Here is a 10528-nt window from a genome sequence, read left to right as displayed (position 1 = left end):
GGATATATGCATTTACAAATGTAGATATATATTCACATTCAACATCACAAAAACCCTAAACCAAGATTTTTGGACACAAACATACCTAATTAAGGCACAAAGCCTTCAAATCGAGACTTCTCTCTTGCGATAAACATAGACACCACCACTTCATATGGAAATCCTTCTAATCAAAGGTACAACAACTGAAGAGCGCATGATTAGTTTCACATTTTTTAGATTTTGAATAGATCATGTTTTTAGTGGAATAATAAGTGGATGGAAGGTTGAAGAGAAAGCGTAGAAAGATGAGGAAAAGATCCAAGTAACCAACCTCGTATTGTCGAGGAATGAACGTCTCTTGATTTTACTAGCCACATGTTTTGCTAGGGTTCATTAAAATGTTAAAAACAAATTTCTTATTGTTTTAGTATTTGGTACATAATTTTTGATATTCAATGAAAAGTACGTAATTTCATTCATCATTCTCATTTCATTAGAATAGAAATCATGTCATATATTCTTCGTCACATCAGCATCATTTAACGAAGATTTGAATTATGGGTTTCCAAATTGATATAAAAGCAGAGGGATAAGTTTAGCCCAAAATATAGTATGCGTACACGATTGTTTGACACTTTCTTCAAGTATAAAGGGACATTTGGTAAGTATTTAGAGGGTGAAATGATGGTAGGATTAACATATTCCCTAGTTTGGTTGATTTTTGGAGCTCATTCCACCCTCCATTCTCCATTGTAGAGAATCCAAAATGGTGAGAATGATTATTCTACACAAAATATGTAAAATATTTTTCTCTTATTATAAAATAATCACACTTCATTAGATTAATATTGAAACCAATGGTGGATCTAGGTATTTGAAAATTCAAAAATCATAAATTCACAATTCACGCCTCCTCCTTTGAAGTCAATACAGAGGACGAGATTTAGAGTCATTTATTCTCAGAATTCAAAGGTCATATAAGCATCTCACTCTCCTATCTGCTTTCTCTCCCACTCTCCTCTATAAGATGGGATTTTTTACTTTCAGACTAGTATTTGGCATCGATTGATTCGGTGTGGTAAGATATCCAAAAATTTTCATTGTAAAGCTACAATTGCCAGTAATTTTTTAGAGGTTTGGATTGATTTTTGTTCGATTAGAGATTTGGGTTGATTCTTTGTTCGATTAAGTCTATGTCTCAGTGACAATATTGTTTCTGTGAGTTTGAAGGTCACAAGTTGTCATTTCTATGTTATTTGTAAATTATATGGGTTGTTTTAGAATACCGTTGACAGTAAATAATTGATTAATATGCATCGTCTTCTGTGTTCTTCGCTATGACTAATGTTTGCATCCAATCTATTATTTTGTTTTTCTTGTTTGTGTATTCTTCTTGTCATAATATAGTATTTAAGGTAAATATTTTTAAACTATACTATGATTCAATGTAAGTATTTTTTATATTTATAAAACTAACAAAAGAATCATTTAATTTTAGAATTATCTTAGTGCTTTGGATGAGACACATGTCAAAGTCAGAGTATTATTTCAACCAATGTATTGATTGTTTGTTCACAAGACTTGCCAATTATTTTCATCTTACCTAGATGGGGTGGTTCAACAGTTGGGGTATTTAGACTACATTTGATAGATCATTTAAAAAGTATAATATATTTATGTTACTTTTCAAATGTTGTTTTAAATGTTATATATGTTGTCTAAAATGTTATGATTATTTGGTTTAATTTTTGCTAGTAGTATTACTGTTGTTCAAAATGTTATGGAAAATCACATATAGGGGCATTGTGCAATTCATCATAAACGTGATACCTCTCTCTCTTGTATGGTGCTGCGAGGAAACATGTCTTGTTTGCATATCCTGCATCAACTAAGTGATATTTTCTTACAAATAAAAATGTTAATATATAAGTGATAAAAATAAAGATTTAAAATTTATTACGCATAATTCTCACCTAGAGGTGGCTTAGGAAACTTTATACACTTTACACGTAGAGAATGTTCCAAAATCTGACTATCATGTGCCGAGCCCTCCCATCCAGCAGAGACATAAGTGTACATCATATTGAAGTCACACACTGCTAAAACATTCTGGGTTGCAACTCCTTTTTTCCTAATATATCTTTGTCTATTCTATGGCCCAACAATGGCCGAAATATGGGTTCTATCAAGTGCCCCAATACAATCCTTGAAACATATACGATATGAAATTTTGGAATGCTCCCGTATATACCTTGGGGTTTCATGTAATGAGTTACCCCTAGGTTGAATGATATCCTTAGATAGTTTAAAGACTGCTAGCAATACCTTATGGAAAAGGCGACTGATTGTCTCGCTTGAGTGTTAAAACCTCTCTTGTATATCCCGATTCGCTTGAACATGACCAAAATAGACATGAATATCGCTACCATCTCAAGAATGCCAACATTATATGAACCATTCAATCCATAATCATCCCTTAAACAGATCACATGTGTTCAAGAACATTTTAAACACTGCGTAGCTGATAAATGAACCATACCCAATATTAACAAGGACCCAAGTTGATCAATGAACAATTACCCATACTAAACAATGACCCCAGATGAAGCTTTACTTTCATTACAGATCAATGACCAATGACCCAAAGTGAAGCTTCTCAGATGGGCCTTATTTCTGACTCTGGTTTCCTATCACAGCTCAAGATTATTTGTGACCCAAATGTGAAGCTTCACAGTTCAATGAACAATGTATGTAAGGGTTACTAAAAAAGACTAAAACCAGCAAGATCTGCCACTAAGCAACTTCAATTCAATATGAATGGGAGACAGAACATAAGAGGTAACAAACTACAAACGTAAGAACAATTCTCCATTGCAAATGCACGATGCCCTAACAATTGAAGATAAACTATGCCCTAATTTCACAAGATCAAGGAATTCGAAGGTCATAAAAACCTAAGATTGAAGGAGAAAATTGATGGATTATGTTTACCGATTTGTGAAGCTGATGAACTGTGAAGGTCGCGTGTCTTTTACCAGGGGCGGAGTTGTACCGAAATTGAATAGTTTATGGTATTTCAGTCTTTGGGGAGCAAAATTGTCTTGAAATGGTTCAAAACATCACAATTTCAAAACGAGCAATATAATGTCTGAAAATTGCTACGGTTTTTGGACCCAAAACAGCCGTTTGGTAGCCATTAACAATATAATGTCAGTTAACAATAAATTATGACTACAAATTGTGAGGCAAACGAACCCAACCTTGTCCATCTGACCTGAGCAACATGACCTGACCCTAACCCAACCCTGTCTAGGTACAGTTAAAGATTACAGAAAGATTAATCTATACTAGTTTGTGTCGGATGATATCTTTAGTCAAATCCGACGAAAACCGACCCGTGTACAGGCCGGCCCACGCAATTATTAAGCGAATGTCGCTTGAGGTTTTATTCGCATGTGTTATCTCAAGGGGAAAAAAAGAGTTAAAAAAAGAAAAGAAAAAGGTCGCCTTTTTGAGTTCGTTGTTGAGACCAGACAAATATACTCGAAGGGATATTTTTTTCTCTCTGTCATCGTCATCCACTTCGCTGCATACGGTCGCTGCAAAAGAGGCGCCTATTCCGCTTTTCGGACACCATAGGAGCGAGTAACTTGTCTCCTTTGACTCAAATTTTCAGTTTCTCCATTTTATCTTCTCTGCTGGTTCCTTTCTTTATGTTCTTTTTTATTTTTGATTTTGTTATTCTAGATCGATAGTTTGGGCTCGATCGAGCTCCATCAGATCCACCGTTACTTATTTCGATAAGGTATGAGTTGTTGACCTGGCTTATTTTTAGCACATTTCTGTCAATTAAGGACTGAATCATGATGAATCTCTTCATTTCTCTCGCTATTATTACTTAATCTTCAAGATTTTTCGCTGTTCGAGCTGGATCAGTTTTATTAGATGAATTTTTTTTTTTAATTTTCTGCTTATTTTCTGATCAAACTAAATGAATTTTTGTTAATCTGATCAGAAGTTGGGTTAGATTTGATCTGTGGAGGTGATCTTCTGGGGATAGAAATTAGCCAGATCTAAGGGGGTTGGGCAGGTATGTCTTTTATTGGTACCCAAGAGAAATGCAAGGCATGCCAAAAGACTGTGTATCCTGTGGAACTACTATCCGCTGATGGGGTTAATTACCACAAGTCTTGCTTCAAGTGCACTCACTGCAAAGGGACACTAAAGGTAGTCTTTTTTGGTACTGAGTTGTGAGTTTCTTACGCTCTGATTTTTTTTTCTTTCAATTTTAATACTGTTTAATGAAATGAATTGGAATGTATTTTATTTGCATCTCTCATGCACATTGGTTAGGCTGAAGGACATTGTATCAGTCACACATATGGATCGTTTTCGCATATTTGTTAAAATGCCTGCTCTTAGCAGAACAAACTTAGTAGCCCTTGACTCTAATCATTCTAAATGGCGGAACTCTTATTAAAATTTCCCATGCGATCAACTGATAATGAAAAGATTGGCTGCAAGATAATTGCCTTTGCATCACGTTTAAGTTTTTCTTTGTTCGTTTTTTTCCCCCTAATTGTAGTTGTATTAATGGTAATGCTCTGGAGTTATGCGTCTAGATTTTATCGGAATCACATCCTTTTTTTTTTTTTTTGCTGAATCGAGATCTCATTGAGTAGCTCTTTGCGTTCATCATATCATCATTTAAGCCTTTATCCCAAAATTTTGGAGTCGACTACTACATGATTGTATGAGAAAATCAACAAGAATCCACCACGTTTATTCACTTCTGCCATACATTGAGTACCTCTTTGCGTTGTGGATCATATTTGGCACTTCTTGTTATCATTTGTAACTTATCTGTTCACAGCTTAGCAATTATTCCTCAATGGAAGGTGTTCTGTATTGTAAACCTCACTTTGAGCAGCTTTTTAAAGAAACGGGTAATTTCAACAAGAACTTTCAGTCACGTAAGTTTTCTTGTTTTGCAAGATTAAGTTCTTTTGGTGGTTTTTTCTGTGGTTAATTTTTCATGAATGTCGCTGTCAACAGCCGCAAAGTCAGCTGAGAAATTAACTCCTGAGCTGGTAAATTTCCTACCACACCACAAGAATGTTATTTGCTTATAATGACTTTGTTAATAAATCATAGGTGTGATACATTGTTGTGTGCTTGGTTGATTCACGTCATCTTGTTTTGGTTTCAGACAAGGTCACCTAGCAAGGCAGCCAGCATGTTTTCTGGGACACAAGAGAAATGTGCCACCTGCAATAAAACCGCTTATCCGCTGGAGAAGGTAATCACGATTTCATGGATTCATGACGATGTCCTTTATTGTAAGCTAAGTTAATATTTTTTGTTGAGTCTAGAATCAACATTCCAACATTTATAGGTCAATTACATTATCTAGAGCATTATAGAGGATAAGTGACCATTCTGGTGCTCACTTACGATACTGATATGCGGATATAATTTTCTTAATTGTGATTGTATTTGATATGTATGAAGTATCAACACAAGAAGCTAAGATTTAATGGTGCTTAGCTTGAACAAGATCTATCTACTGAAGCTAGGGATATAAACAAGTTCATTATAGGTTTGTTGGAGAGCTGCGTTTTCTCAGTTAGGGACTGTCTCCCAACATAGTGTTGTTCTTTACCAGGATTGAAGGTACTTGATGTGAATAGAGATGTGATGGTAGAGGCAAAATGTATAAAAAAGGGAGTTAGATATTTTTTTCTTTGACTTCAATTGTTTCTCTATCTAAGAAATGTTTTGAATTGCTATTCTACGTTTATCTTAGAACTTACAGTTGCATGATTTCGGTCATGGATGCAAGGTCAAGGGATGCCTGGGATTAGTATTCATCCAACGTATATATATGTTTTTCCTTTTTCACTATGGGGTTCTAATGATATTTACACATTTGAATTCTCATTAGTTATTAGTCGTTCACTCGTTCTTTTGCAAAGAAATTAGGACTTGTCGTGCCACACAATATTGATATATTTCAATGAAGATTGATCACAAAGGAACATGGTAACTTGGTAAACTATCTGGAAAAGAGTGCTTTGTGTGCTTGATCTTCTTTTTCATTATACAATTAACTGTTCTTCGTGAAGGCTGTAGCTGTTCTGGAAGATTCCATGCTGGTCCTTCCACTATCTTTGGGGGTCTGAAATCATAGGTTCCATAAAATTTTTGAAAAAGTAAATGAAATTTCTACTAAAATCAGGTCAGATTAGAGTGATATCTTTATAAAAGGGTTGACAAATATGGTGCAGAATTTTTGTCTGTAGCCATTAGTCTTTGTGCCATACAGATAATTTTTTGTTGCAGATGATATTTTTTCTTGAGTTTTATGCACTTTGTGATTTTTTATGAACTAAGCAGAAATGCTGGTGCTACTTAACCATCGTTGTAATGATGTTTTCTGTATGCAATTTTTTTTAGAAGGTTAAAAGAAATTTTGCATGAATTGAAGTTTGGGTTTGTTTGACCCAAAATTGCAGGTAACAGTGGAGGGCCAGTCCTATCATAAATCTTGTTTCAAGTGCTCTCACGGTGGCTGTCCTATATCTCCATCAAATTATGCAGCTCTTGAGGGCATTCTGTATTGTAAGCACCATTTTTCTCAGCTGTTCAAAGAGAAGGGGAGTTACAACCACCTTATCAAGTCTGCATCAATCAAACGTGCGGCGGCAGCTTCTGTTCCTGAAGCTTGAGTTCAAGTTCCTTGCATACATCTATTCCAGTGTGTTTTTTCTCTAAACCAAGAGGAACTAGCAAGCACTTGGTTCCTCTATTGTCTGTTTTATGATTTTCTGTTGTTTGGACATATTGTTGTGGTTGATTGATCTGTACTCCTACATATATGTTTGTAGACCTATGTTTTTGTGTTTATAACAAATCATTAATGAAATTGATGAAAGAAATACATTAGCCATTGTGAGCTGACACCATTAATATTTTCTGAGCTTATTTATTAGTTAGTGGTTAAGAAAGCAGGGTTCATTTTTATAGATAATAGACCCCATCATTGAAAGCTTCTCCTCTTCGTTATCCAGGAAAACCATCTAGAGAACAAATTTGTGACAAATATGATGCATAAAAAACTAGGTATTGAGTTTTCCTTTATTTGTTCAATTAATTTATTTTTTTTGATTACATGAAGGGGATTGGGGAGACTCGAATTTGAGACCTTTATGAGATATCACACACGAGTGACATCTGAGCTAGTCATGGTTCTCCTCCAATTATTTCGGCTTGATTTAATGTGTTTTATGATTTTGGATTTTCGCTAAAAACTTTTGTCTGTATTAAGAAAAATCAATTTAGTACCCTTTTTAAATAATTTGGATAAATGAGCTTAAGCCCTACCCCAAGGAGTAAGGACTGGCTTGTTTGGATTTGGGCTTTACTTTTAAGTTTGAGAGAAGCCGGCTTGACTTTACTCCTCGAGTCAGTGAGTTGGGCCAACTTTTCACGGCCCATAAAACGATCTCGTTATTTCCCGCTCAATTCAACTGTAATCAACACATAACCGCCTCGCTGAGTCACTCTGTTCCTCTCACGCGCTTAAATCACCACGCCGTCTCTTCCCCTCTCTCACTCGCTCACAAGCCACCGCTGACAAACCTCCTCGCTCTCTCTCCCTCTCCCTCTCTCTCACACAAAAAGCTCAACGCCATGAAAGCTTCCTTTGTCCCTCTTTTTCTCACAGTGATTCTTGCGCTCTTCAATGGAAGCTTCTCGCTTCCCACTACCATCGGCGTCACCTACACAACTCCACCTCCAACCGCGACCACCATCAACACTCCTAAACTTCCGCCGGACCGCATCGCCGCCACCATATTTGGTCTCCATCTCCCGGCCATGAGACTACCAGAGTCAGATCCCTCTTTGGTCCGCGCCTTCGCCTTCGCCAACACGTCGCTCCTCCTCACCATCCCCAACCAGCTGGTCCCTTCTTTGGCCCTCAATCGTTCCAATGCCCTAGGTTGGATCTACCGCCATGTTTTGCCGTTCTATCCTCGGTCAAGAATCTCGATGGTCTCTGTCGGCAACGACTTCTTGGCTAACGCACCTAATCTGTCGCCGTACCTCTTACCGGCCATCCGCAACGTCCAATTGGCTCTCCGGGACCTAGGCATCAAGAAGATCGCCGTCTCCACAACTTTCTCTTTCATCAACATCATAGCGACGCCGTTTCCACCATCCTCCGCTAATTTCCAAGAACCTGTTGGAAATTTGGTTATCAGGCCGTTTCTGCAGTTCTTGGAAGAGATCAATTCATCTTTCTTGGTCAATATCTATCCGTACAACATGTACAGGCTTAGCAGGGACATTCCGATTGGTTTTGCTCTGTTTCAAGACCATCCTTTCAATTTTAGGGATGATTTGGTCACCGGCGTCAGGTACAGGAATCTGTTTGACATGATGGTGGATGCTGTGATTAGCGCCATGGCGGTGGCTGGCCACGAGAGTATTCCTGTGATTGTGGCTGAGACTGGGTGGCCCAGCTCTGGTGGAGATGCAGTGGAGGCTGATGCCACCACAGCCTATGCGGAGATGTATCTGAAGGGTCTGGTGAGGCATCTGAGATCTGGTATGGGCACACCACTGAGGAAAGAAGGGGTAGCAGAGATTTACATATATGAATTGGTGGATAAAGAGGTGAAGCAGGGAAACAGAAACTGGGGGATCTTGTATCCAAACATGACAAAGAAGTACAATTTCGACCTATCTGGTGCAAATGAGATTGGTGGGCGTGGTAAGTTTGTGCTCATTTTCTTGATGCTGTTTGGTTTGCTGGTGTTATTTTAGAAGATATGCTGTTTGATTCTTGAAGTTGAGAACTGTTTCTCAGCTTTTCTACCAGCAAAACTCTGGGTTTTCTCGACTCGTTCTCAAGAATTGATGTTTCTGTTGCTCACAGACTCTGACTGGCAGTTGGGAATCTGCTAATTGGTTTCATATCTGCTCATGAGAGTATTAGAAAATATATCCACTGTTAGTAGGTTTTTCCTGAAACGTTCTGTTAATTAGAATGGTGATTGCGATGAGAAGCTGAACATTGCAGCATATTAATGGTGAATTTTGTTGTGGATACCTTTCTGAGATGTAGAGTTCTCATAGTAATAGATGTAGTTCAATAAGATGTGTGCATAGATTCTCTGCCTTGTCCTTTGATTTTGAGTTTTAATTGATAATTTCTTTTGCACTACTGTTTAGGTAAAGAGTAGACATAATGCTAAGCTTGACAAATCAGGCTAATTTTTGTCTATGTAATTGTCTTGAGTGATTCCTTTAATTTTTGCAAAATCGTAGATCTGATTTAATTGGATGACCTAATATTTGTCTATGTAATTGTGTTGCTGAGAAGATACATGTTGGATATTTAGAACTGCATGCCTATTTTTCTTCTCAACATCCACAGTTTAGGCTATATTTGGTATGTAGGGGAATTCAAGCCTGTCCTGCGGAATGCATTAAAATCATATTCTCATTTGTTAATTTAATCCAAATCCGGTAGTAAACAGGACATTACTTTAGTATGTATCCATTTGATTGATATATATATATATATATATCCAAATTCAACTGGTAGTTTGAAGAGGCCTCAAGTTTGGGCCTCCATGACAAGTATCCAACTTAGCACCATTTTTGGTTTAGGAGGATAATGTTGGGAGCTAAAAGCCTAGTCAGCGAAAGAGGTGCAGACAGTCAAAGTAACATTAACACATTAAGAGTTTGAATCTTGTTGTGTCTAATAAAGTGAATGGCCAAAACTCTGGTGTTAGCATAGTGTCATATGAAGGCAATGCACAAGAAAAGCAAAAACAAAAACAAAAACAAAAACAAAAACAAAAAGGGCTTCTACCGAACCTAGTGACTTCATAATCTATGCGTCATTAAACTCTATCTCTCACGAGATATAAGAGATTATTTAATTAAATTAGGACTCTAGTCAAAATTGATCAAAAAAATATAATATTATTGTCGTTATCTCATATTCGGACCCATGACCGAGCCTGCCCAGAAGAACGACGGCAATGGCGTGCGTGTGCGGTGTTTTGGCCCAATGATCATGGTATGGAGAGTCTCTACATCATAAAACATTGAGTGTCCTTGGGCCAATTGATTAGTCTAACACTCCCTTTTATAAACTAACATTCGCATTGCTGAGTTTTCTTTTCTATGTGACACTTTTACACACGCACTCGTTTCTTTGGGTTTAGCAGCCACTCACACATGTTTAATTTCCTAACATTTCCCACATCTCTGACTTGCCCAAAACTGAAATATATTGGATTTGGAAGCTTAAATATAGGCTTTCCTACACATTGTCATGTCAAAGCCTCTGTCTGGCTGCTAATCAAGCCTGATATGCGAAAGCCTTCCTTTAGCAGGAGACATAGGCTTAGGCCATAATGACAACTCTAATAAAAGAGACCTATGTTATTCCTCTTTTTTTGTTTTTTTTTTTTTTCTGTTGCAGCCAATGCCACTAGGGCTCACCATTTGACCCGCGGGCCTAGGC

At 37.2% G+C, this 10528-nt stretch overlaps 2 protein-coding genes across 3 annotated transcripts; both read left to right on the top strand.

Moving 5' to 3' along the window:
• The first annotated feature begins 3468 nt into the window (after positions 1-3468).
• On the top strand, positions 3469-6947 carry LOC120014340 (LIM domain-containing protein WLIM2b-like). 2 transcript variants are annotated; one of them, XM_038866259.1, is made up of 7 exons: positions 3469-3627; positions 3730-3787; positions 3998-4209; positions 4856-4955; positions 5038-5072; positions 5192-5281; positions 6498-6947. In XM_038866259.1, exons 3-7 carry the CDS (start codon positions 4075-4077, stop codon positions 6708-6710), a joined length of 573 nt encoding a protein of 190 aa, XP_038722187.1. In that variant the 5' UTR covers positions 3469-3627; positions 3730-3787; positions 3998-4074; the 3' UTR covers positions 6711-6947. The 2 variants fall into 2 exon arrangements, with proteins under 2 accessions (XP_038722187.1, XP_038722188.1); XM_038866260.1 differs by lacking the exon at positions 3730-3787 and having other exon boundaries at positions 3470-3627.
• A 243-nt stretch (positions 6948-7190) lies between these two features.
• On the top strand, positions 7191-9079 carry LOC120014151 (glucan endo-1,3-beta-glucosidase-like). Its single transcript, XM_038866073.1, has 2 exons — positions 7191-7229; positions 7414-9079. The coding sequence occupies exons 1-2, from the start codon at positions 7191-7193 to the stop codon at positions 8809-8811; spliced, it is 1437 nt and encodes a 478-aa protein (XP_038722001.1). The 3' UTR covers positions 8812-9079.
• The last annotated feature ends 1449 nt before the right edge of the window (positions 9080-10528 follow it).

Source organism: Tripterygium wilfordii, chromosome 14, assembly GCF_013401445.1.
Source record: "Tripterygium wilfordii isolate XIE 37 chromosome 14, ASM1340144v1, whole genome shotgun sequence".
NCBI classification, from domain to species: domain Eukaryota; kingdom Viridiplantae; phylum Streptophyta; class Magnoliopsida; order Celastrales; family Celastraceae; genus Tripterygium; species Tripterygium wilfordii.
The sequence above is the reverse complement of the archived record's forward strand: the minus strand, read 5'-3'. Positions and strand labels throughout refer to the sequence as shown.

Coding starts and splice junctions, on each gene's coding strand:
- LOC120014340 (XM_038866259.1), top strand. CDS start 4,075: ATGTCTTTTATTGGTACCCAAGAGAAATGCAAGGCATGCCAAAAGACT. Junction 4,956..5,037: donor CAACAAGAACTTTCAGTCAC/GTAAGTTTTCTT, acceptor CGCTGTCAACAG/CCGCAAAGTCAGCTGAGAAA. Junction 5,073..5,191: donor AGAAATTAACTCCTGAGCTG/GTAAATTTCCTA, acceptor TTTTGGTTTCAG/ACAAGGTCACCTAGCAAGGC.
- LOC120014151 (XM_038866073.1), top strand. CDS start 7,191: ATGAGATATCACACACGAGTGACATCTGAGCTAGTCATG. Junction 7,230..7,413: donor TGACATCTGAGCTAGTCATG/GTTCTCCTCCAA, acceptor TTTACTTTTAAG/TTTGAGAGAAGCCGGCTTGA.